We start from the raw sequence: 24,081 nt of genomic DNA, 5'->3' as shown, positions 1-24,081 counted from the left end.
CAGACACTTAGTGAGGGACACACATCAAGGCCTGTTAGACACTTAGTGAGAAACACACATCAAGACCTGTCAGACACTTAGTGAGGGACACACATCAAGGCCTGTTAAACACTTAGTGAGAAACACACATCAAGACCTGTCAGACACTTAGTGAGGGACACGCATCAAGGCCTGTTAAACACTTAGTGAGAAACACACATCAAGACCTGTCAGACACTTAGTGAGGGACACACATCAAGGCCTGTTATACACTTAGTGAGAAACACACATCAAGACCTGTCAGACACTTAGTGAGAAACACACATCAAGGCCTGCCAGACACTTAGTGAGAGACACACATCAAGGCCTGTTAAACACTTAGTGAGAGACACACATCAAGGCCTGTCAGACACTTAGTGAGAGACACACATCAAGGCCTGCCAGACACTTAGTGAGAGACACACATCAAGGCCTGCCAGACACTTAGTGAGAGACACACATCAAGGCCTGCCAGACACTTAGTGAGAGACACACATCAAGGCCTGCCAGACACTTAGTGAGAGACACACTTGATATCAAGGCTTGCCAAACACTTAGGGAGGGACACACATCAAGGCCTGCCAGACATTTAGTGAAAAACACTCATCAAGGCCTAAAAAGACACTTAGTAAGTGACAAACATCGTCACAATTTCACAAACACAGAAAAGATATACTTCCAAATATCTTTATAATTTGTTGGGGTAACTGCCTCGGGACTTACAGTGAGTTTGGGGTCCATCATGGCCTTAGCAAACTCTATGGCTTCTGGTGTACAGGACCTTACTGTCTCTGTTCTAGCGTTGTAGAATCTCCGAGTGGTCCCAGTTTGGTAGGTTGGGGCTGGTCTGGAGTAGAAACATAAACAAAATATAAGGCAGGTTTAACTCTATGGCTTTGGTGTACAATACTATACTGTCTCTTTCCTAGCATTGTAGAATCGCTGGGTTGTCCTTATTTGGTAGATTGGGGCTGGTTTGGAATGGAAACAGATACAGAATATCGGGCTCTATGGTTTACTGTTTATAAAGCCTAACTGTCTCTTTTCGAGCTTGCCAAATCGCCTTTTAAAATCAAAGACTTAAAACTTATTATAGCTATAACAGGGAAGACTTCACTCAGAAAAACTGCAGTAGTATTTGTATGGCAATATTTGAAATAGGCATTACTTAGTCTAGTACTAGACAACAGAAAACATTCTCAAAGTTGGTGTCATGTAATTTATGCAATTTGAATGTTTGTCAGGAAATGCAAACAGCTAGCATATAACTATATTGATAACATATTAATATTTCATTTTTCGCTACTTAAAGCATTTCTTCTCCAACTATTTATAAAACAAACTGTAACTCACTTTCCATGCCGTTTGTAATAAGCATACTGTAACATCATCTGTACATGGGTGTCCGGGTGGAGCTTTAACTTGCGTAGAAATGTCTTCCCATATTTGGTAAAATGGTTAATCTTCACCTGTAGATTGTTCGCCTGGATAAATTAAGAGTAAAATAGTGTATAAAAGAGCAGCAGTTCAGTAAAAATGATAATTTCTCTTTTTTTTAAAGGACAGGAATGACAAATATCTCCACACACCGCCTGGACACAAGAGTGGTCATATGTCTCATTTTGAATAAAAAAATAAGTCAAACAAAACCCCTGTGCAAAACTTCATACAATGACCAACATTCCTATGTAGTCCATGAGAACAGGGGCAATACTTTTGGAGCTACATGCAACACAAGTTTTTCAGACCCTTTTTACTAAGAGCCATTCCTCAACTTGATTCTTCAAAAAAATCAAACAAGCCTATAACACAGGTAATATCTCAGCTTTTTTGCTGATGACTTGACCCAAAAGAGCTGAAGAATGCTAGGGGTACTCACTATTTGGTTGTACGTGAGTTTTGCATTGCTGATGGCTCGGTGTACCACGTTATCCACTGTGAAAACAAGCTCCTTTGGGGCTTCCATCTTTCTTATTTCTTTTGTGCCCTGTTTTGATATATTCATAACATTATTTTTAACACTGAGTTTTATATTTTTCTTCTTATCTAATTGGGGAAAATCAGCAAAGAATAGTGATTTTTTTACAATCGTTTAAACGTAATATTATATATTATCATGTATCAATATTATAGGCATGAACATGTACACCACACGGCGCCACCCTGTCAATCAAACAAATCAGTATAGACCAATGAGAAAACAGCAATTTATTCACAGCATACTGTCCTCCATGTTTACCCACAAACAATGATAATTGTATACAACAGGACAGATTATCGTGGTTTTTGCACTTATTTGTTAAAATGATGCCTTTGGAACCTATAACGTGAAAGTCATTCTTTACTATTAATCTTATGTAAAACATTTACAAGTGAAGCGCAGCAACCAAAAAAGGTTTTAAAGTATAAAGTTTTCAGGATGATATTTAAAAACATTTGAAAGCAATTAAGGTTAAAAAATTACAAATACTAAAATCATTTATTGAACATGAAAAGTCCATCTTGCACAGCCATGAATCTTATCCAGGTCTAAGCATTGTTGGTAAGTATGCTTTCTGCTAAACTACCATGACATAATGCCATTTTTTCACATATTTAACTTTTAAACCTACTATAATATTAATTATTTTCCCTCAAAAGCAGAATTACTAAACTACAGCAAAATATCTGACATTGAAATGTTACTAATATAGAGGCATGTTGATTTCAAAATCAAGTAGCTATCAGTTAAAATATGTTTACAATGAAGGAAACAACCCATTTTGTGTAAAAAGCTACTTGACCTCAAAATCAGTAGGGGTCATGATCATCTACTAGTCATGATCAACATATTTCAACCTACATACAGGTTAGGATTCTAGACCAAGGAGATCTCCAGCTACAGACAGATATGTCGAGTTCAAGAAAGGAGATGAGATATATCTAATCTATATTTAACTGTGGTAAACATCAGATAAATGAAGGTGCTTAACTGTGTTTACTGGTAAGATAAAACTGTTTTGCAAATTTGTAATCCATACATGGATGATTGTGGCTGGTTTTCGGCAGGAACCAAACTCTCATAGATATCTAGCTATTGTAAAAGTTTGATAAACATCAAATAATGTATGTAGGCACTATTGTCTTCAATTAAAACATTTATGCCAATTTTAAACATAATTCAGTCATGCATGAACAGATCTGGCTTCTTGGTTTTTGGACGGAACTGAGCTTCCATTGATATCTTTCTACTGTACAAGTTTGGAAAACATCAGATAATAAATGAAGTATTGATTTTGTTCACAAGGTCAATTATAACAAATTTGATAATTCTAAATCCAGTCATGCATGTACTGATCAGTGAGCTCTTATGGATAACTAGCTTCTGTATAAGTTTGGTAAACTTTGGATAATAAATGTAATCTTTATCACATTCACAAGCAATTGTTAACGGACAGACGACGGACACCGCAAAATCACATATAAGCTCTTCTAGCCTTTGGCCAGTAGAGCTAAAAATTAGGAAGAGATGTATTTCTGCTTGTTGTAATCCAAGTGTATAGCAAATTTATAAATACAACAAACCTGCCATTTCCCTTTGCATTTGATCACCTGAAGGTCAACATAGTAGGTACACACTACCAAACACATAGCGTCCATCGGTGTGTGCTGTAACAAGAGTGTGTTATGCTTTTGTTGAACAAAATGATCACGTTCACCATGTTTGGTATGTACATAAAAGCGGGCTGAAATTTCAAAACAGTGAAACATATCTTTTTTATTCACTGATAAACTACTGGAAAGTGAAAAAATGTGAGGATGGTCTTACATCACAGTTTGAAGCAGCTAATCCATTCTTGAACACAACGTATGTGAGCGACTTATCAAACCAGCGATTGCTGGAATCTCCGGCCAAAGCTAACTGACACATCTGAAAAAGAAATTAACAGTAAATTAATATTATCCTTACATAGTGTTTGTGTTTTGTGCATCTGCAGTTTTGTTCAACATACAAAAATATTTTGTTCATGTATGAAAAAACATTGCATACATGCATAGCTTGCCTACTAATATGAAGAAAATTATAGGGCCAAAATTTATCTTAAGTCCCTTATAACAGGATCTAGTCAAGCTCTTTGTGTTTCAGTGTAATATTCTCAGTGTGAATAATTTATTACCGTAGACTTTAAAACAAAATTATCCTTACGATAATTTATATGAACTGTATTTTTAATCATGTAAAACCAAGTTCAAGGTAGTAAATTGGCGCAATGAAATAAGATACTTACGCATAAGAATTTAAGAGGAATTGGGCCCTTTGCTCACTACAGCAATTGTTTTGGCTCAATTTTTGATGTACACTAAAAATTCATACCCAAAGGAAGGAGAAAATGTATTTATTTCATAGATTTCCGCCATACCTCTGTTTCATCCTGTGGTGAGGTATCATCCAGGATCACACACATGATACTGCTCTGTACCATCTCCAGGTGTCGGAAGTTGTCGGGATGAATTGCCATCAGGTGGCTACGTACCTACCATATGCATACAATTTTATCCTTGAAGGCCGGCAATTTAGGTTGTCATGCCTAATTATTTTATTTAACTTTAATGCATAATTGTGTTAACTCATTTGACTTTAATGCATAATTGTGTTAACTCATTTAACTTTAATGCATAATTGTGTTAACTCATTTAACTTTAATGCATAATTGTGTTCACTCATTTGACTTTAATGCATAATTGTGTTAACTCATTTGACTTTAATGCATAATTGTGTTCACTCATTTGACTTTAATGCATAATTGTGTTAACTCATTTAACTTTAATGCATAATTGTGTTAACTCATTTAACTTTAATGCATAATTGTGTTACCTCATTTGACTTTAATGCATAATTGTGTTCACTCATTTGACTTTAATGCATAATTGTGTTAACTCATTTGACTTTAATGCATAATTGTGTTAACTCATTTGGCTTTAATGCATAATTGTGTGAAAAAATGTGTATGATCCAGGTACAGAGAAAAAATATTAGTAATATTTTAGCACATTTGTAACTGGGGAAATTGTGGCTATTAATTAAAAAACACAAAACATTTATAAAGGCTATTTTTTGGTCTATCTAGTATTAAAGTCATCAAATATAAAACTTTTTTTCTTTTAAATACATTTACAAGCTGGACAGTAGGAAAGTAAAATTAAAACAAAAAATGTTTTACAGATTTAGTGAACACACTTATACTCGGCAACACTTTTTGCTATCAGGCAGAAAGTTGTTCAACAGGCCTTATGCAAACAGTAATTTGATTCTTTATTCCAAATAAAAACAAATATACTGGCCCAATCAGAGAGTAGGGATTTGAAGAAAAATGTTCAAAATCAGTTTATTATACTATGTCAGTTTGTTCTTCATTTCAGTTATTTAAATGTTGTATTTCACCCAACAATGTGGACCTTTAAATATTAATTATCCAATCTAGGCTGCAATTTTCAAATTGACCAACAAACAGTTACTCAAGTCTTTAACCCAACTAAAGCTTACAGCAATGGGAATAATAATCTACCACAAGTAACTTAGGTAAGTGCAAATAATCTAAGGGACCAACCTGAGCCCAAGTTGTCCTATTTTCCCCAGTGAGAGCCCCTATCCCCAGCCCCTCAGGCTGGTTGTCACATTGGTCCCTAATCTTCTGAAACTGGTCCTGAAGCTCCAGAGGGGTCAAGGGTTCCTCCTTGTCATCCACAGCCTTTATCACAAATATCCGACCCCGACATTGCACCACAATGTGAAAAGGTGTTGGTCCCTCAGATTCTGTAAAAATTTATACAATCTCCTTAATTCATCCGTGGCCTAGGGTCATGTGCCGTCCTCACTGTCCAAATCAGACTAGGCACGCTGTAACAGGGGGTCGACTGTCCAAAAACAGAGGGTCAACTGTCCGAATGAGGCTGTAGGCACTCTATAACAGAGGCACGACTGTCCGAATGAGGCACTATATAACAGAGGGACGACTGTCCAAAACAGGCTGTAGGCACTCTATAACAGAGGGATGACTGTACAAATCAGGCTGTAGGCACTCTATAACAGAGGGACGACTGTCCGAATGAGGCTGTAGGCACTCTATAACAGAGGGACGACTGTCCAAATCAGGCTGTAGGCACTATATAACAGGGGGCCGACTGTACAAATCAGGCTACAGGCACTATAAAACAGAGGGACGACTGCCCAAATCAGGCTATACGCACTACATAACAGAGGGATGACTGTACAAATAAGACTACAGGCACTCTTTAACAGAGGGATGACTGTCCAAATCAGGCAACAGGCACTCTTTTAACAGAGGGACGACTGTACAAATAAGGCTACAAGCACTCTTTAACAGAGGTACGACTGTCCAAATCAGGCTATAAGCACTACATAACAGAGGGTCGAATGTACAAATAAGGCTACAGGCACTCTTTAACAGAGGGACGACTGTCCAGATCAGGCTACAGGCACTCTTTAACAGAGGGACGACTGTACAAATCAGGCTATAGGCACTCTTTAACAGAGGGACGAATGTACAAATAAGGCTACAGGCACTCTTTAACAGAGGGATGACTGTCCAAATCAGGCTACAGGCACTCTTTAACAGAGGGATGATTGTACAAATAAGGCTACAGGCACTCTTTAACAGAGGTACGACTGTCCAAATCAGGCTCTAAGCACTACATAACAGAGGGACGACTGTCCAAATCAGGCTACAGGCACTCTTTAACAGAGGGACGACTGTACAAATCAGGCTACAGGCACTCTTTAACAGAGGGACGACTGTACAAATCAGGCTATAGGCACTCTTTAACAGAGGGACGACTGTACAAATCAGGCTATAGGCACTCTTTAACAGAGGGACGACTGTCCAAATCAGGCTATAGGCACTCTTTAACAGAGGGACGACTGTCCAAATCAGGCTACAGGCACTATAAAACAGGGACGACTGCCCAAATCAGACTATAAGCACTACATAACAGAGGGATGACTGTACAAATAAGGCTACAGGCACTCTTTAACAGAGGGACGACTGTCCAAATCAGGCTGTAGGCACTCTATAACAGAGGGACGACTGTCCGAATGAGGCTGTAGGCACTCTATAACAGAGGGACGACTGTCCAAATCAGGCTATAGGCACTCTTTAACAGAGGGACGACTGTCCAAATCAGGCTATAGGCACTCTTTAACAGAGGGACGACTGTCCAAATCAGGCTACAGGCACTCTTTAACAGAGGACCGACTGTCCAAATCAGGCTATAAGCACTACATAACAGAGGGACGACTGCCCAAATCAGGCTACAGGCACTATATAACAGAGGGACGACTGTCCAAAACAGGCTGTATGCACGCTATAACATAGGGATGACTGTACAAATCAGGCTATAGGCACTCTATAACAGAGGGACGACTGTCCAAATCAGGCTATAGGCACTCTATAACAGAGTTATTTAAAAATAAGCAATCAGGTGATCTCTCTGCATTGCTGGAATTATACATGTTCTGTACAGTCACTGAAACTGATAGATGGCCATGTGACATCCTTTACTGTCCAAGTTAGGTTTCAGACACTCTCTAATGGGGGAGGAATTATATCTGTGAGGGTACCTGTTTTGAAATAAGCGTTCAGGTGATCTCTCTGCGGTGCTGGAATTCTACATGTACTGAACAATCTCCGAAACTGATCCATTGTCATGTGACGACCTTTACTATCCAAGTCTGGCTTTAGTCGCTCTCTAAAAGGTAAGAGACAAAATGTGGTTAAACAAAATTGAAATGAACTTTCTACCCACATACATATTCAAGATTATGTTTGTTGAAATAAGTTGCCACTTTTTAATTGTTATTGCATTACGTATTGTATTCAACAACAGAAAATACATCAGCCTCAACAAATTCAAATTATGAGTAATATTTATTATGAAAACTAACATTTTTATGTCAAACAATAATGATTATTAAATATACATTGGACACATGCATATGTAGGTCCAAATAAAAAGAAATATAACACACTATTAATATGAATTTATTTAAGACATAAAAAAGTTTAAATCAGTTTAAAGTGACTTGCTCATGGTTTGTAAAATGCACTATTTTTAATTACGAAATAAAGGGTGGCAAATCAAAAGGAGTGTTAAAACAAAAATACCAAATGGTGGAACCCTTCAGCAAATGTTGATATTTGATCAAATATTGTCTTTGAAGACCACAATTTTTATAAGTGTTTATAACATGATAAAAATTGAATTATGGCTGTGGTGTTGCGTGATTGCATGGTTGATTGACATTATCACGTCAGGGCTTTTTCTCCCCATTTTGGGAAAAAGACCCTAGACATTTTGGGAAATTTTGCGTCGTGAAAATGCGGAAATTGGGAAATTTTATGGTGAAAAGAAAAAGCTGTCTAGTCTCCTGTGAATTAGGAAATGATTTAATATTAGTTTATATTCCCTTTAAAAGACCCACAATGGCTGAAATATCATTCCTTCGGGTGTAAATATCTATTGCAATAAATCATGACAGATAATATTTCATATCTCTGAATGTGATGAAAATCAATGAGTTCAATTACCAAAAAAACTTCACATCACATAATTTATTAGGATGTTGTAAATGAACCAGTACAGGTAAAAAGAATTTCTAAAAAAAAAAATTGGATTGGGATTTTTTTCTGACGATTGGGAAAAATATCTTATATTTTGCTTTGGGAATGGGTCCGATAGTCGGACCCGTGGGTACTATAGAAAAAGCCCTGCACGTGATGTTATCAATGTTTCCTTAACAGGTCAAAATATCCCCCACTTTTGTTCAAGTCCTGGTGGCCGTATGGACTAGTCGGCTGTTTTCTAACTTTTTCTTGACTTTACCCTGGTAACCAGCGTGGGTTGGAACCCCACTAAACCCTAAATTCTTTTTTATACTATAACTGTATTTTTTTCTGCAATTTCGATACCATAGAGAATAATAATGATAAAATAAGTGTTTTCAAAACATTACTGGGAAAACTTATTTTTGGTCCAAAAACATGAGCGAGTCACTTTAACTAAGCGTTAGGCCTACACCATTGTTAATGAATAAACTTTTCTATACTAATATATAAGTATGAAAAAGAGGTTTTGAAAGGAAAGCTAACTTCGAAAAGAAGGAATATATTGAACACTAGAACTTAGTGAATCTGATGTGTTGCCATAATATACATGTATCTAGTAAAGGTCACATTTATTGGGGTTATCTTCTGACCATGACCAATGTGCATAATAAGTTTGAAGACTCTATACCATGTTGTTCAAAAGGAAACATTATGAATAGGAGTTGACTTGACTGACAATCACCTATATGCATACCAAAATTGGAAGACTCTACATCGAGTTGTTCAAAAGTTATTAATCAGATATGCTCTTAGGTCACCTTAATTTTACGACCTTATGACCCCAAAATGTAAAGGGGTCATTTACTGACCATGACCAATGTACATACGAAGTTTGAAGATACAAAGTTGTTAGAAAAATATCTATCAGAACCAAAAGTGTGACATTGACAAAGAGGTGGACGACAACGAACAAAGTAATTCCTATATGTCAATCAGGCTTCGTAAGGCAACACAATTTAACACTTTACCTCATCATTTATACTTAATATTTATGTATAATAAGGGGGTCCGAACATATAAACCTCCCTCCCCCTATTACCCGCATGACTGTTATGCATTTACATTGTGGGTTCATAGCAAAATAATATGGTGCTTTCACTATGAGAGAAATTTTATAACTTAAGTACCAGGTAAAGTAGAGCTAAGACTAATATCATAACCAGTTCTAGTGCGTACCAGTATATAATATACTTGAGTGGTCTATCTCTTGGTCTAGTGGTAAAGGTGTCCACCTCTCAACCAAAAGGTTGAGGTTCAATGCCTCAATAGGGGTACATATTCTTTGTTATATATGCCCCTCAAAATGGACAAAAAGGTTAAAAATAATTCCTACTGTCTTATAATATGCCAGAAGTTGAGGCTCAGGTGAACAAGAAGCCCTGCATTCTCAATCTGCGAGCCTGGCCTAGCAGAAAGGTAGTGGGTGCAATACGGGCCGGGCCCAACAAAATTTAGAGGCGGACAGAGCGGTAGTCGGAAATCCAGGTAGGCATAGTCCAGCCACCAACGCTCCAGCTGAAATTAATATAAGCAATGCTGAATGGGCCATGAAATCATATTTTGTTATGGTCAATAGGCCAAAATCTGCATCGTCCAAGCACAAAAGATGTTGCTGAAATTGATTTTTTTTGTTAAATAAACAACCAATTAATATTTGCTGTTTTCTATAGTCAGAATTTCCAGATCATGAGAAGAGAGGGAGGGGGAGGGGCAGGTTAACAGAATGCTTAATTGATAACTTGTCAATTATTATTGTCAAGGGTGATGAAGTTATTCATCCAAATTGATTAAAATGATGACATATTCATATTTGTTATTGTATGCGGTGTGGAAGATTGAATACTTCAGTCAGATCAAACCAACATGGAAAAAGATACTAACATAATTGTTAAGAACTTGTATCCGACACATTCACCCATTTGCGTTCATATAGTTTATATCATTTTTGTTAAATGCTTTTAGTTATATCAAAAATGTTTAAAAAAAGCAGAATAATATATTAAAATCAAATCAGATTGGCCTTTTGCCGTTGATAAATTACATGTACCGCCTTGGCACAGTCAGGAAAAGCTGAGTTTCACCTCACTGGGGGTTTACGAGTGCTCAACCTCTGTCTATACAGTCTACAGACTACAATGTTATAACTATATACCATATCCCAGACCATGCAGACTTTAAGGACATGCATAGTTATTGAGTAACATTCACAAATTTTAGACTGTTAATCGTGCCAGAAGAACTAGCCCCAATAGCAAATACATAAGCCAAATCTTAATCTCATATTCAACACATCTTATGTCATAACAGCATTACAAGTGTGAAACAAGCCAATCAACACATCTTATGTCATAACAGCATTACAAGTGTGAATCAAGCCAATCAACACATCTTATGTCATTACAGCATTACAAGAGTGAATCAAGCCAATCAACACATCTTATGTCGTTACAGCATTACAAGTGTGAATCAAGCCAATCAACACATCTTATGTCATAACAGCATTACAAGCGTGAATCAAGCCAATCAACACATCTTATGTCATAACAGCATTACAAGTGTGAATCAAGCCAATCAACACATCTTATGTCATAACAGCATTACAAGTGTGAATCAAGCCAATCAACACATCTTATGTCATTACAGCATTACAAGAGTGAATCAAGCCAATCAACACATCTTATGTCATTACAGCATTACAAGCGTGAATCAAGCCAATCAACACATCTTATGTCATTACAGCATTACAAGAGTGAATCAAGCCAATCAACACATCTTATGTCATTACAGCATTACAAGCGTGAATCAAGCCAATCAACACATCTTATGTCATAACAGCATTACAAGTGTGAATCAAGCCAATCAACACATCTTATGTCATAACAGCATTACAAGCGTGAATCAAGCCAATCAACACATCTTATGTCATTACAGCATTACAAGTGTGAATCAAAGTTTCTGATGTTTCAACTCTTTTCAAAAGCACATCATCTCATAGATTGTGTTGAGAAATTAGTCTAAGATTGTACTTGAAAAGTTTGTTTTTTTGAGTTATTGAATAAGAACATTTGTGCTCTTAAAATAATATTCCTCAAAATATTGAGAAATGATATTTATATCATAATGCATCAAAACACTTGTAATTTTGAATCATGCTATGCTTTAATGTGGACAAATAAATTGAGCTTGAGAAATGACTTGGAATATTTTCATGATATTGGGGCCCAGTATACCAAACAAAACAGTAGAACATCTCAAGCAGTTAAAGTGTTCAAAGTTATCAAAACAAAAGAAATAATTATTTAACGTTCGAAGGATTGCTTGACTACTATACAAATAAGGCCATGTTTTAATGTGCTGGTTACTGACAAGTTTGGCATACTACGTTCAGTTAATGCATAAAATGCTGTGTTAATTATGATATATTCATAATATGTTTATACAGTATTTGTCCTTATAGACATGCTCTAACAGTCATGCCCAGGGTCTTTTTCCGGGAAATAGATTCCATACCTTCTTATCCTGATTTAAAACATGAACATTTAGCTTATTTTCCTGTATGAAGATCTTTCAATCGGCCATTTTGCTGATGATAAACATTTCCCTTGTGTACTGCTCTTTGATTACAAATACAATCTGTTTCTGATGAATTTTGATATGATTTAAGTGCTTAATAAATGACATGCACACTCTGAGGGCACATATTAGGACAAATACTGTAGTTTATGTATTTTATCAAGTGACTTATTTCTTACAATCTAATAAGTTTCCAGCATTGTAAGTAATAATATGTCATCATTGCAGCATGGTGTAGTTGTGAACCTTCTGTCTTGTTCAGGTAGTGGTTCATGTAAGGCATAGGTCCAGAAAAGTTTAACATTGGACACAAGGGTTCTCGACAGTTCAGGTACCCATAGTCAAGCCAATACTGGCTAAGCTGTAATTCAGAATCAACTAGGACAAGTGTGAAAAGTGAAAATTACAACATATTAAACGCTTATGCTTCATGATTAATATTGTACTGTACATATTTCACTACGAGTTACATGAAAACATGTTGATTTATTTTAAAGCATAAGAATATGAAAATATGATTGAATTTATGAGCAGAAAATTGATTATAAAATTAATCAAGCGTAATGGTTGCATTTTATTCAATAGACAGTGTTTATCAAGGCAGTTTTTTCCCCTAATCTTTTTTTTTAATTGGGGCCATGGCCCTTAGAATTGGGAAAACAGCCAATAAATTCATAAAATTGTGAATTTACACAGTGCCTTTGTGGTTGTCCCTTTTAGCTCTTGCATTTGATAAATTATAAGAGCCAAAGATCGCAATGAAACATATATAAGTCGTTATAAGATTAAAATTAAAATCAAATATTAACATTAACATTTTTCAGCCTTAGGATTGTGAATCTCATTAAACAATTGTTTTATTCTAACTATAAAATATCTAATAATTCACCTCGAATATGTCAAAGGTTACAGGTAGTCACTTCCAGTAGTAATTGATATTGTATCTTTATCTTTATTTACATCTCATCATTGCACATACCATAAAACACATACAATGTAAAATAACATTAAAAAAACAGTGCAATGCCATTCCATTCGGAATTATAAGAGATGGTCCATGACCTTTTACAATAATATTTTACCTATCTACAAAATATTCATGTACATGTATTCTAAAAGCTAACAGATTTGCTAAATTTATCAATAAATATTTCATATCGAGTAGTAAAATATAAAAATTAATAGTTTCTTCTTTTTTTAAACAAAACAAAAAACAAACCAACAATATTAAATGAGCTAAAATAATATAACTTATTAGCAAAAATGTTTGGAAGCATGACAACATAATAAAACATACATAGTGAAGATGCTAATAAAAGAGTAACTCTATTTACAAAGTAAAAAACGAAGCCTTTGTAAAATACTGTAACAGGTTTTGGCACAGGTCCTTATCCTTGTTGGATCTGTGCTGGAAAACAGGTAATTATATTTATCAATATCTTGCATATCACTAAATATGTTATTTTTCATTAAAGCCTTAGTATATAAGTCTTCTCTTAGATCATTGTAAACATAACAGTGCAACATAACGTGCAACTCACTTTCTATAGAATTATTTCCACAAAAAGGGCAAATTCTACTTCCAACATTCAGGCCTTCATACCGACCAGTTTCAATATGAATTGGGGCAACCCCGAGTCTAAATTTACTAAAAGCTGACCGATGAGCAAGAGGCAAAATTATTTTACAATATTGTTCAGTTACATATTCAGACTTAAAAGTCCTATACAGTCTTAGCTTATTTTGACCATGCCCAGAAGACCCAATAATGTTCTGCAATCTACCATACCATTTGCTCTTGAAATTATGATATACACGTTCCTCAACAGCTTGCACGAATCTAGCACAAATGTGACCATCTAAACGTAAATACATATTTAAGTCATTTGTCAAAAGAAAGGACTTTACATAATAAAACCAGTTCTTGCACAGTTGAGTTGCATTGCTGTATGCCCAGAGTGCAGCGCGTTTGTTAAATCTGTTATCGTCCATACATGCTATCTTTGACCAGTACAGTGATATACTTTTCCACTGGCGAACTATCGGGGGTTTCCAACCCATTTCACCAGCCAACCCATCGTTAGGCGTATATTTACCAACACCAAGGAAATATCTCTGAGCCCTGTTGTGTACAGCCTCAATACAAGCGTATGACCGATATCCCCAAAGAGGAGCACTATAACCAACAACAGGCCAAACAACTGCGTCATACAGTTTTGTAAATACATCGTATGGGAGTCCTCCAACAATCTTACATTTAGCAATCAGTAAACCTAGGGCTCGACTTGCACTTTGAGCAACAGACTTGACAGTAACATTTAGATCTAAGTGTTCGTGAAAAAGCACACCAAGGTAAGTATATCTATCTACCGCTGTTAACTGACTAGAACCAGACACAAAATTATAAGTTGTACGTGATACTGAATTGGGTCTAAAATGGACTATGTTGCTCTTAGTAGAATTAACATGCATATTGTTTATAGAACACCAGTCACCCAAGGCAGACAAAAGTAACTGCATTTCGTCTGCGGACTCGGCTAACAGTACAATGTCATCAGCATACATGATAATACAGACTCTATCGTCATTAACAGGCACACCAACACCAAACGATTTGAGGTAAATTGACAAATCATTAATGAATAAATTAAACAATAGAGGCGATAGAATACAACCCTGTCTTAGGCCACAATCTACATCAAACCATTCAGTTTTAAGGGAATTAACCCTGACACAAGAGGAAACCGTATTATAAATGGACTTTAAAGCTGTAAACATTTTACCACCAATACCTAGATCGGATAGCCTATTCCATAGAATATTTCTATCAATAGTATCATATGCTTTTCTAACATCAATAAAGGCACAAATAGTAGATTTACGAGACTTCTTCCTTGTATCAAGAATATTATATAAAGACATAATGTGATCAGTCGTGCTTCTACGTTTCCTGAAGCCATTCTGCTCATCAGAAACTATATTATTTTCTTCAGACCATTTGCTTAGCCTGCTGTTTAACACATGACAATACAATTTGTACATTGATGACGCCAGGGAAATGCCCCTATACGATAAGGGATCTCTTTTATCCGCCGTGGACGATTTAGGTATAGGATTAATAATGCACTTACTCCACAGTGACGGGACAATACCCTTGTCAAAACAAATGCTAAACAGTACGTGAAGAAAAGAAACAGACGCATCATTATTCAATACCTCTACCGGAATATTGTCTACTCCACATGCTTTGCCTTTATTTACAGACATTAATGCATTTCTGACTTCCAGGACTGATATACCATCAATGAGGCAAGGATCCATATTTCCATCATTAGTAACATAACTATTTCGATCATTAACACTACTTTGACTGCCAACAGATAAATAATTTGAAGTATTAAACAGTGAGCTAAAATCATGTTTCCATTTGTCAAGTACAGTATTTACATCATTGGAAATAGAACCATCTGGCATAACAACCTCCATTGGGATAACATTGCTGGTTGTGACGTTGACACCTATTTTACCAACTGACTTCCAAAACTTCGAAGAGTCAACCTTACATTCATCAAGCAATTGCGTTTGTAATGTAAACCAGTATAACCGTTTAGCACGTTGTACTTGACGATCAAATAGTTTACGTTTATCTATATAAACAGTTTTAAGAGTTTTCTTAATACCAATATCAGCGCAAGATAGCCATGCCTTCTCTGCAATACATACGTTATTCCAAACCTCAGTTAAAGTATCAGACCACCAAGGTTTCCCAGGACGACGTTTCTTGTTATTTGAACCAAATTTTATAACTTTACTTGGCAATTTACTATTCATATTATGGCTAATAATATTACACCAATCATTGTACACCCCATCTATATCCGATTGTGTCTGAAAACCCGTCTCGTGTTTGGAAATGGTATTGTTAACATGGTATAATGTTTCAACATCAAGCATAAAATCACCTGGTACATTTTTAACATCAAATTTTGTATAACTAGATGCGTAAGAGTAATTTACAGAAGTGTTATAAACATCACGTTCTAGTAAAATATCCCACACCAATAAAGAGTGGTCAGGTAGTGCACTTGATGCGACTGTTGCAATTATACTCGATCTGTTTATGAGATCTGTGACCTGAATTACATTAAACTGAACAAAACCTGGTAGCTTTTCGTGGCTCACAAAACAATAATCAACTACAGACATTCCTTTAGTCGATACAGAAGTAAAGTTATTAAATGCGTTATTTCGGCCATTTAAAATACACATGTTTGCATTAATTAAAAAGTCTAAAAGCAGTTCCCCATACTTATTCATAGTAAAATCAATAACTTCCCTGTCAATAACATCATCAATACCACGGATAAAGTCATCATTATCTCCACATCTGCTATTAAAATCTCCACATATATGTATGAATTCTGATTGGTTGCCTCATCTGGTGACACGTTTTAAAGCAAATATTTCCACGCTAAAATTTTCATTCAATCTTTGTTTGTCGTGCCTGACAGTTGTCTTTTGAAATAATTAGTAAAAAACATTTTGGGATTGTGAAAAAAGCAAAAATCAGTGCAAGGTTTTTTACATTTATCATATTATTGTCACTTTATTCACAATATAAAAGCCAGTTAAATTGCATACCCAGTTCTTCCTGTTTGCAGCCCTTGAAAGCAGTTGATTCTGGAGCTCCTTGCCCACGCCTGAGGCAAACTGTTGAGCAAGGAATTCAGTCTGTCTGTACTCCTCATCTGTCACATGCGGACGCACTATATAAAATATCATTACACACTTGAATAATTGTTCTGTAAAAGGGACATAAGTATTTTTTAAAGATCTGTTTCATGTCTTAATTATGAACACTCTCTTAAGAGCTTGTAATTGCCAAGCATAGATACCCTTTTTAAATTTTGCCATATATATAATACACTTATAAAGCATCATTTTAATAACCATTCCTATTTGATAACCAGTATAAATCATCATGAGACTCAACGCTGGAATCAAACTTGGTATCCTCTGGTCCGGAGTCTGTTTACTTGGCGATTGCAACAAATAACAGACAGCCTGTTATTTTAAAGTTCAAAACATTTGTGATCCAGAACACTGCAGCTTATACACTACCAGAGTCGAGGTATCTGTCCAGTGTATGTTGTAAGGAAGGTACAGGGAGACTTGGCAGTTCCTGGTCAAACTCAAATGTTTTCACATCTTTTGATACAAACATTGCATCAACATCACGTTCCTCCATTTCTGAAAAATAATTTTTTTATTAATAATATGAATTAATACACAAGTCAAACAATAAATCAACATGCTATATCAAACATGAACTTATGAATGGCCCTGTTCTGGCTTCCATAACACCGCTTGAATCTTCAGTGGCAAGTCAAAGTTGGAAACAGACAGCCTCACTCTAATTCTTAGACTAGTTCATTCTGATTGGACAATAGAAAGTAACTGTAGGTATAGAATGAAACAAAATAACTTTCAAAATATCAAGAAAAAAACTGTTTACTGAATGGTTGTAAATCCTAGTCCTGTAAATGCTTGTTTATGATCAAATTTTAAATGCCAGAAATGTGGAATATATTTCTAACACAGAAAATGCTACATGTATGTGCCATGCTAATGCTGCTTAAACATATATATGCTCCTGGGTTGAAGCATATAAAGAGCCTTAATTTGCAATAAAGAGAATTATTTTGATTTGAGTATTGTGAACAATTTGGGCATAAAATAGCCTCTGAGTAGGATTAAAGTTTTTGATCCCAGAAATATTTGATTTTTTGGTCAATTTGTCTTTGTTTTGACTTTTGTTTTAGAAAAAACTTTTCTACATTATGTAAAATAATTGTTCTTATTTTTAGCGTGCATTTAATTTTTCTTTATTCTTCATTCTACACAAGATTTTTGAAATATTAAAGTAATAAGGAGCTTTGTTTAGCTGTGCTTTTGATGTGATACTTAGTGTTTGTGAATTTAGAGTGCAAATTTTGTGGAAAAAAGGATATGTTATTTAGGGAGTGTACTGTTAGGGAGTGTAAATACTATACTTCAAATTATATATATATTTCTCACCTTTTACAATACAAATCATCAATTCAGTCATTTTACAACTACCAAATAATTGTTGAGTTTTTCATGTTATAATGAAATGAAAGTTATTAAAAGTAATTCTGTACTTGGTCTTTATAATTGCCATGCTTCTTCAGGTAATTGTAAAATTCCTATTATTTTATTGTTGTTCTTTTGTTCATGATGTCTTAACTTTCCCCAACTGCAAAGATTTCATAAAAATAATATTTTGTATCCTTCAAGCTATAAGACCAATTTTAATGATTTGAAATAAGGTTCTTTTCCCTATTCAAACAAAACAAAAAGTTTGAAAAAAACCCAGTAAATTTTGTTTTAATTTTAAAAGCAAAATTCAAAAATAAAGTGAATAAACTATTTTTCACTTGACTAAACTCATAAACATAATAATTTATTGATTTAAACAATAAGATTTCAATATTTTTGTTCTTATTCTTTATTGTATGCATTTTTCAACATCCTTCTTTGTGCATGTTGTATGCAAATGTGAAAACCCTTCTTTGCCTTTGTTGTATGTATGCGTTACTTTATTTTTTTGTTGCATTTCATACCCGCCCCTAACTTCAGCCCCATTTACTGTGTGAAAAAACCCACATATATTTGAGCAATTATTTGGTTGATTTATGTGTTTTAGCATAAGGTATAACTAATTGTTTTTCGGACAAGTTAGTTTATAATCAGGGCAAGTAAGATTATTCAGACTGGCCAGTAAGATTGCCTGTTAGTCTAAAATAATAGACGTGTTATACGGGATTCTTCCAATCCCAAACGTCTAAATGGGAATGTGCAAAAAACGGGGGTGTTTTAAAAATATTTAAATTGTTTTAAGTGAAGTATTTTATGTTTGAAATTGATCATAAAGAGTTATATTAATATTTTACCATGTAAGTGAAATGTTATTTTGCACTAAACAAGCATTCAATGCATTAAAACAAGTTGTTTACCTTTCCAATAAAAACGAAAGTTGACTGACACAGACAACAATTATGCGAAGGGGAACAACTCGATACAATCGTAATAACTCGGCCTCCTCCGACAAAGCTTCGAGATAGACCTCGTTATACAATCTTAATAACTCGGCCATGGCCGAAATGTTCTGATCGATTTAAAACTGTGCCCTGAAGCCTTGCAGGTGCCCTTCATGTATATATCGTTATGTTTTTACAGAATGAAATGAAGAAAAGCTGTCAAACTCATAATTATAAATTGGATATTTATTTTTTGTGTACAGAACTAATATAAAATAACATTATCTGGTAATATTTCTTGTTTTTATGATATTTTATAGACGCCAGGGGTGTAGAAATGGGCCGGAAGCCGGTAAAATAACCCGGTTACTTTAGCATCTTCACCCGGCTATTTTCCCCGCATCAACAAAAATAAAATCTGTTATTTTTTGTCATGTATTTATGTTTACATCAGTTTAAAACCCTGATTGATGGTATTGTTTATTTTGGTTTCTGCGTGTTCGGACTACAATACAGCATTAGCTGGATTCGTGACGTCATTAGTCGCATCCCCCTCTGGCATGTTTTCAAGTTCTAGGTTTGGGTTTCCAAGCATTCCGAATACAATTGCATTAGCTTGATACATGGCCTCATTCATAACATCCCCCCATGGGGATGTTATGATGTTTATGATTTGCAAAGCAATGGAGGGTGAAAAAAAGAATATTTTTTCCAGACACCAAAAGCGTAACAAGTATGCAACATGAGCGTGTCTGGCCTTCTGTTAGTCCTATTACCATTTACGCAAAATTCCTTTTTGTATACGCGTGTTACCCGGATGTAAACAACATGAAACAAGCTTGCGGTGATGTCACTGCTAAAAATTGATGAATTTTACATGTACCTTTGGTGAAATTTTGTACGCTTTATACGTCACAAAGTGTCCAGATATTTCTTTTGGTTGTTTAAACGAAATAAGTTAGCTGCAGGTGAAATTTCTATAGCCATAGAAAATTAAGTAAGATGTTTAATTTTCAGAGGATCACAGAGATTCAGTGGGTGAAAGTATATAATTGGTAGAAAAGAAATTACATATGATTTACGATGAGGAGGGAATTGCTAGCAAATGGCAAGGCAAGTGGTCTGGAAAGTTATAATAGTTTCCTGAATCTGAATTTGACAGTTATTTGGTTTATTAGTTAGCCCTCACTGGTGGGGGGGGGGGGGGGGGGGGGTTAGTACTCAGATTCAGTGGGGTAGTTCGCAGATTCAGTATCATATTCAAGTACATATATATGTTTCCCTGTTACAAAATGAACATGCACCAGAACACTAGAAATTTTGGTTAAAAAAGGCTTTAATTCATACCACAAGTTGACCCTAACTGGGGTAATACACCCAGACTACCCCCCCCCCCGCCCCGCCTACTTTTGGGATCTTCCCTGCTACTTAAATTAATTTCTACACCCCTGAGACGCTATATGCTTTAACCCGGAATCCTGATCGGAATAACTACCCACTTTTGATACTAAACAATTTGTACGTGAAGGATTTGCCATATCAAAAATCTAAAAAAAATCCGTCAACGTACAATTATTTGGACTAGATTGCCTGTAGTCATGTAAACAGGCTTTTCGAAATAACTTAAATAGGCTATAAATCTGGCAGTTTTTGCATAATTTATAGTCATTCTTAATAAAACAGTTCGCTGAATTTCTTTTTAAGAATAGTCAAATAAAGGGATCAAACAAAACATTTAAGTTTCGGATATTATTATCATTTGAAATTTGCCATCCAGCTCACATGACAACCTCTTGCATACGTTTAATGTAAATGATTATCTTTTTTAGTATTGCCAAGGTTGTTAAATAGTTAATATTCTATGCATAAAATGTATTTTCAATACATGACACCTTTCATTTGGCTGTAAATTCGAGTTTTGATGACAAAAATTGTGGAGTCCAAACTCCAATCTGAGTCCTGCAGATGTCCCGGAACAACCTATTTTCGACCACAACCTATTTTCGACCGCCTCCTGAAAATGGGTAAATCACTTCTATTTTGCGTCACTTCCGGTAAAAATAAGCTCCAATTGTTAACCATAACAGTATAACTGTCAGAAAACTTCATTTGAAAAAGAATGGGAATGGTGGTGTTAAAAAAACTTAAGTTATACTTGAAACAACACCAATTTGTCATTTTTAATTAATGCCAAATTTGACCCTTGTTTAAAATGATTTCACATGTAAAATACTTCTTTAAAATCGTGTTGTTTTTGTTTGCCAGATCTTACATATCTACCAAAGCCTAAAACCTATGCCCTATTGTTTTGTTAGTATAGTGCACAACATTAAAAGCGCATCAAAATATGGTATGTTGCTTATTCTAAAATTAATGAAATTCATCTACAGGTAACTATATTGAATAGCATTTGGGAGCTCAGTTACCATAAAATTAACCATATTGCAGCCTAGGCAGGTCATATGAGGCTCATTCAGAGTTGTACCAGTGATAACAGGGTTCATGATGGGTGAATTTATCATTTTGTACCCATGTGAAAGCCATTAGAAAGGATGATGCATTCCTTTGCCACTCTTGTGGTGATAAGTCACTAAAAAGTGACTGTATGGCAAATATGTAAATATCTAAGAACTTTTTTTAAAAATAAAATACATTAAACAGTTTAAACAAGTTATACAAATTAAAATAAAAAATATTGTACACAAACTTTTGTTGCGAAGTATAGTTAAAGGTCATGGTCGAAAGCATGTTGTATCTAGGTCAAATACAACATGTGACAGCCGCCATTTTGGATTCAAAATGTAAACAACAGACGATTGAAACAGATTTTATTTTTTTGTTTTTTGAAAGATGAATGATTGCTTTAAATGGTACACACAAACATTTATTTCTTATTATCACTTATTTATGATACAAATGTAAATAATCCTTAGGCGGTCGAAAACCCGTTGTTCCGGGATGTTTGATTCTGAAGGTAAATGTCGGACGCCGGTTGCCAATATGGGATATAGTTCGTACTCGCTAATCATCTCGCCGATCTATTTTTCGGTAATCTTGTACCCTTCTTTCGGTCACTTCGTACCATATCCCTTGTCATTTTGTAAATTACTAACATGTCGATAGGAGAGCCGATGCTGTCTTGCAGCGTGGTTGGTGATGAGGCCCAGGTATAGTACGATGTCGTTGAAGAGGGCTCCAACCGGAAGCGGCAGAAGCTCGTATCATCGGATGGGTTTTCATAATATGTCAAGGTATGTTTATATGATATTGTATGAGTAAATTATAGCATTTACAACGGATAGAGCTATTTATTGTGGTGCATCAAGATAAAAATTAGTACATATATTTGATACGCTTTGCAAACAACTTTTTTTTCATTTTTCAGAGAGAGACCGACTCTGGACAGCAGACAGTGGAGATGCATCATCAGGCGAAAGGGCATGTCTTCCTGTACTCGTCTGTGAATCATCGGGTGATGTTTTCTCATAGGGCGCTAAGGACCTAGCGGGTCGCTATAAAACGCAGCGATTTACGCAGGCTGTAATATGCAGGCTGCGTTTTTAGGGTATAAAACGCAGCAACGCAGCCAATATATGTATAGAGGAAAAACGCAGCTTTTAAAAAAAATCATTCATAGTGCTACAAAAGGAAGGAATAAATTGATTTTCTTGATATAACATATTAAAAAACGTATTGGTATTATTGACCAGATACAAAAGTGTGTATTTCGAATAAGGTAAGTTTAATTTCGGAAATAAAAGATGCTAATGGTTCCTCAAAGAAGTGTTTTATCATTTTGTTGTTTGTTTAATTTGTTATAATTTGCATGTATGCGTGTTTGCGTTTCAAATAACTTATAATTTCACATTAAAAGTGTAGTTAATTACTGTTTATTCATCATGTCGGTAACTTGAAAGACTTTTAAGGCTTTGAAAAAGTGCGTCAATGAGAAAAGGATGTGCTGTGAAAATTATATTTTGACAACTTCTTTTGTAATTTAAATAATTTTCGTTACTCAACAAATCAAGACTGGAATGATTGGTAATGTTTCAGTAAAGTTTTAGTCATTCTGTTCTTCACTTTTTTACAAACGGACATAACTACCGCATATTAAATTTGTGTTTACCCCCCCCCCCCCCAAAAAAAAAAAAAAAATCAAAAAAATCAAAGACTTCATGGACCTGGATATTGTGTTTGACTTGATACAATCGGTGTCGGTAAATAGTTTATAATCACTTATATTCATGTTGTTGTTTTTCGTTTAAGAAGTTTTTTAGTATTAGGCCTTAAACAGAATACGAGCTATTAATGATGACTTTTAACATGTTATTCTCGAATATGATGCAATTAAAATATTACATACAATTGCACAAAACTGGACACAGAAATATTATTATTTGAAATGTGTATAACCAACGTTGATACTCAGATATCTTCGTTTTTCTCATGATCTTAAATAATGTCCGACTGTATGTAATATTCAATTAAAAATTACACCATTTAATATTAATTCATTCTCACATGTTTTGTGTTTGTATATTTGTAATTATGACGATAAGCTAATAAATATTCTGTTCTGTTCTGTTCATAAGAGTCTTACACAAATCCTGTTTAATATAACCTGACTATTGTCCGCTTGACTTAATTAGACGTAATCATGAACCAACAGAAGCTGTCCGTGTCAATAAACGTGCTAATCCGTTTGTCATGTACTTGACCAGGGACAGGTGCTAGTATGTGACACGCGTCCGTATAATAACAGTCAT

General features: G+C 35.1%; 2 protein-coding genes and 1 long non-coding RNA gene across 3 annotated transcripts; 1 reads left to right on the top strand and 2 right to left on the bottom strand.

Moving 5' to 3' along the window:
• Positions 1-663: 663 nt before the first annotated feature.
• On the bottom strand, positions 664-21,785 carry LOC128227646 (peroxisomal carnitine O-octanoyltransferase-like). Its single transcript, XM_052938382.1, has 12 exons — positions 21,208-21,785; positions 17,376-17,504; positions 16,896-17,020; positions 10,015-10,196; positions 7,637-7,764; positions 5,607-5,812; positions 4,419-4,532; positions 3,827-3,928; positions 3,583-3,666; positions 1,898-2,005; positions 1,372-1,502; positions 664-865 (listed from the first exon to the last, which is right to left on the bottom strand). Exons 1-12 carry the CDS (start codon positions 21,212-21,214, stop codon positions 664-666), a joined length of 1,518 nt encoding a protein of 505 aa, XP_052794342.1. The 5' UTR covers positions 21,215-21,785.
• LOC128237452 (uncharacterized) lies at positions 12,511-16,534 on the bottom strand. Its single transcript, XM_052953015.1, has 2 exons — positions 13,589-16,534; positions 12,511-12,615 (listed from the first exon to the last, which is right to left on the bottom strand). Exons 1-2 carry the CDS (start codon positions 16,521-16,523, stop codon positions 12,611-12,613), a joined length of 2,940 nt encoding a protein of 979 aa, XP_052808975.1. The 5' UTR covers positions 16,524-16,534; the 3' UTR covers positions 12,511-12,610.
• Positions 21,786-22,084: 299 nt separating the features above from the next.
• Positions 22,085-24,081, top strand: LOC128237462 (uncharacterized). Its single transcript, XR_008261611.1, has 3 exons — positions 22,085-22,185; positions 22,439-22,566; positions 22,701-24,081. It is a non-coding gene; the product is annotated as an uncharacterized LOC128237462 (long non-coding RNA).

This window comes from Mya arenaria, chromosome 1 (assembly GCF_026914265.1).
Source record: "Mya arenaria isolate MELC-2E11 chromosome 1, ASM2691426v1".
NCBI classification, from domain to species: Eukaryota; Metazoa; Mollusca; class Bivalvia; order Myida; family Myidae; genus Mya; species Mya arenaria.
This window is presented reverse-complemented; position numbering and strand designations above follow the sequence as displayed.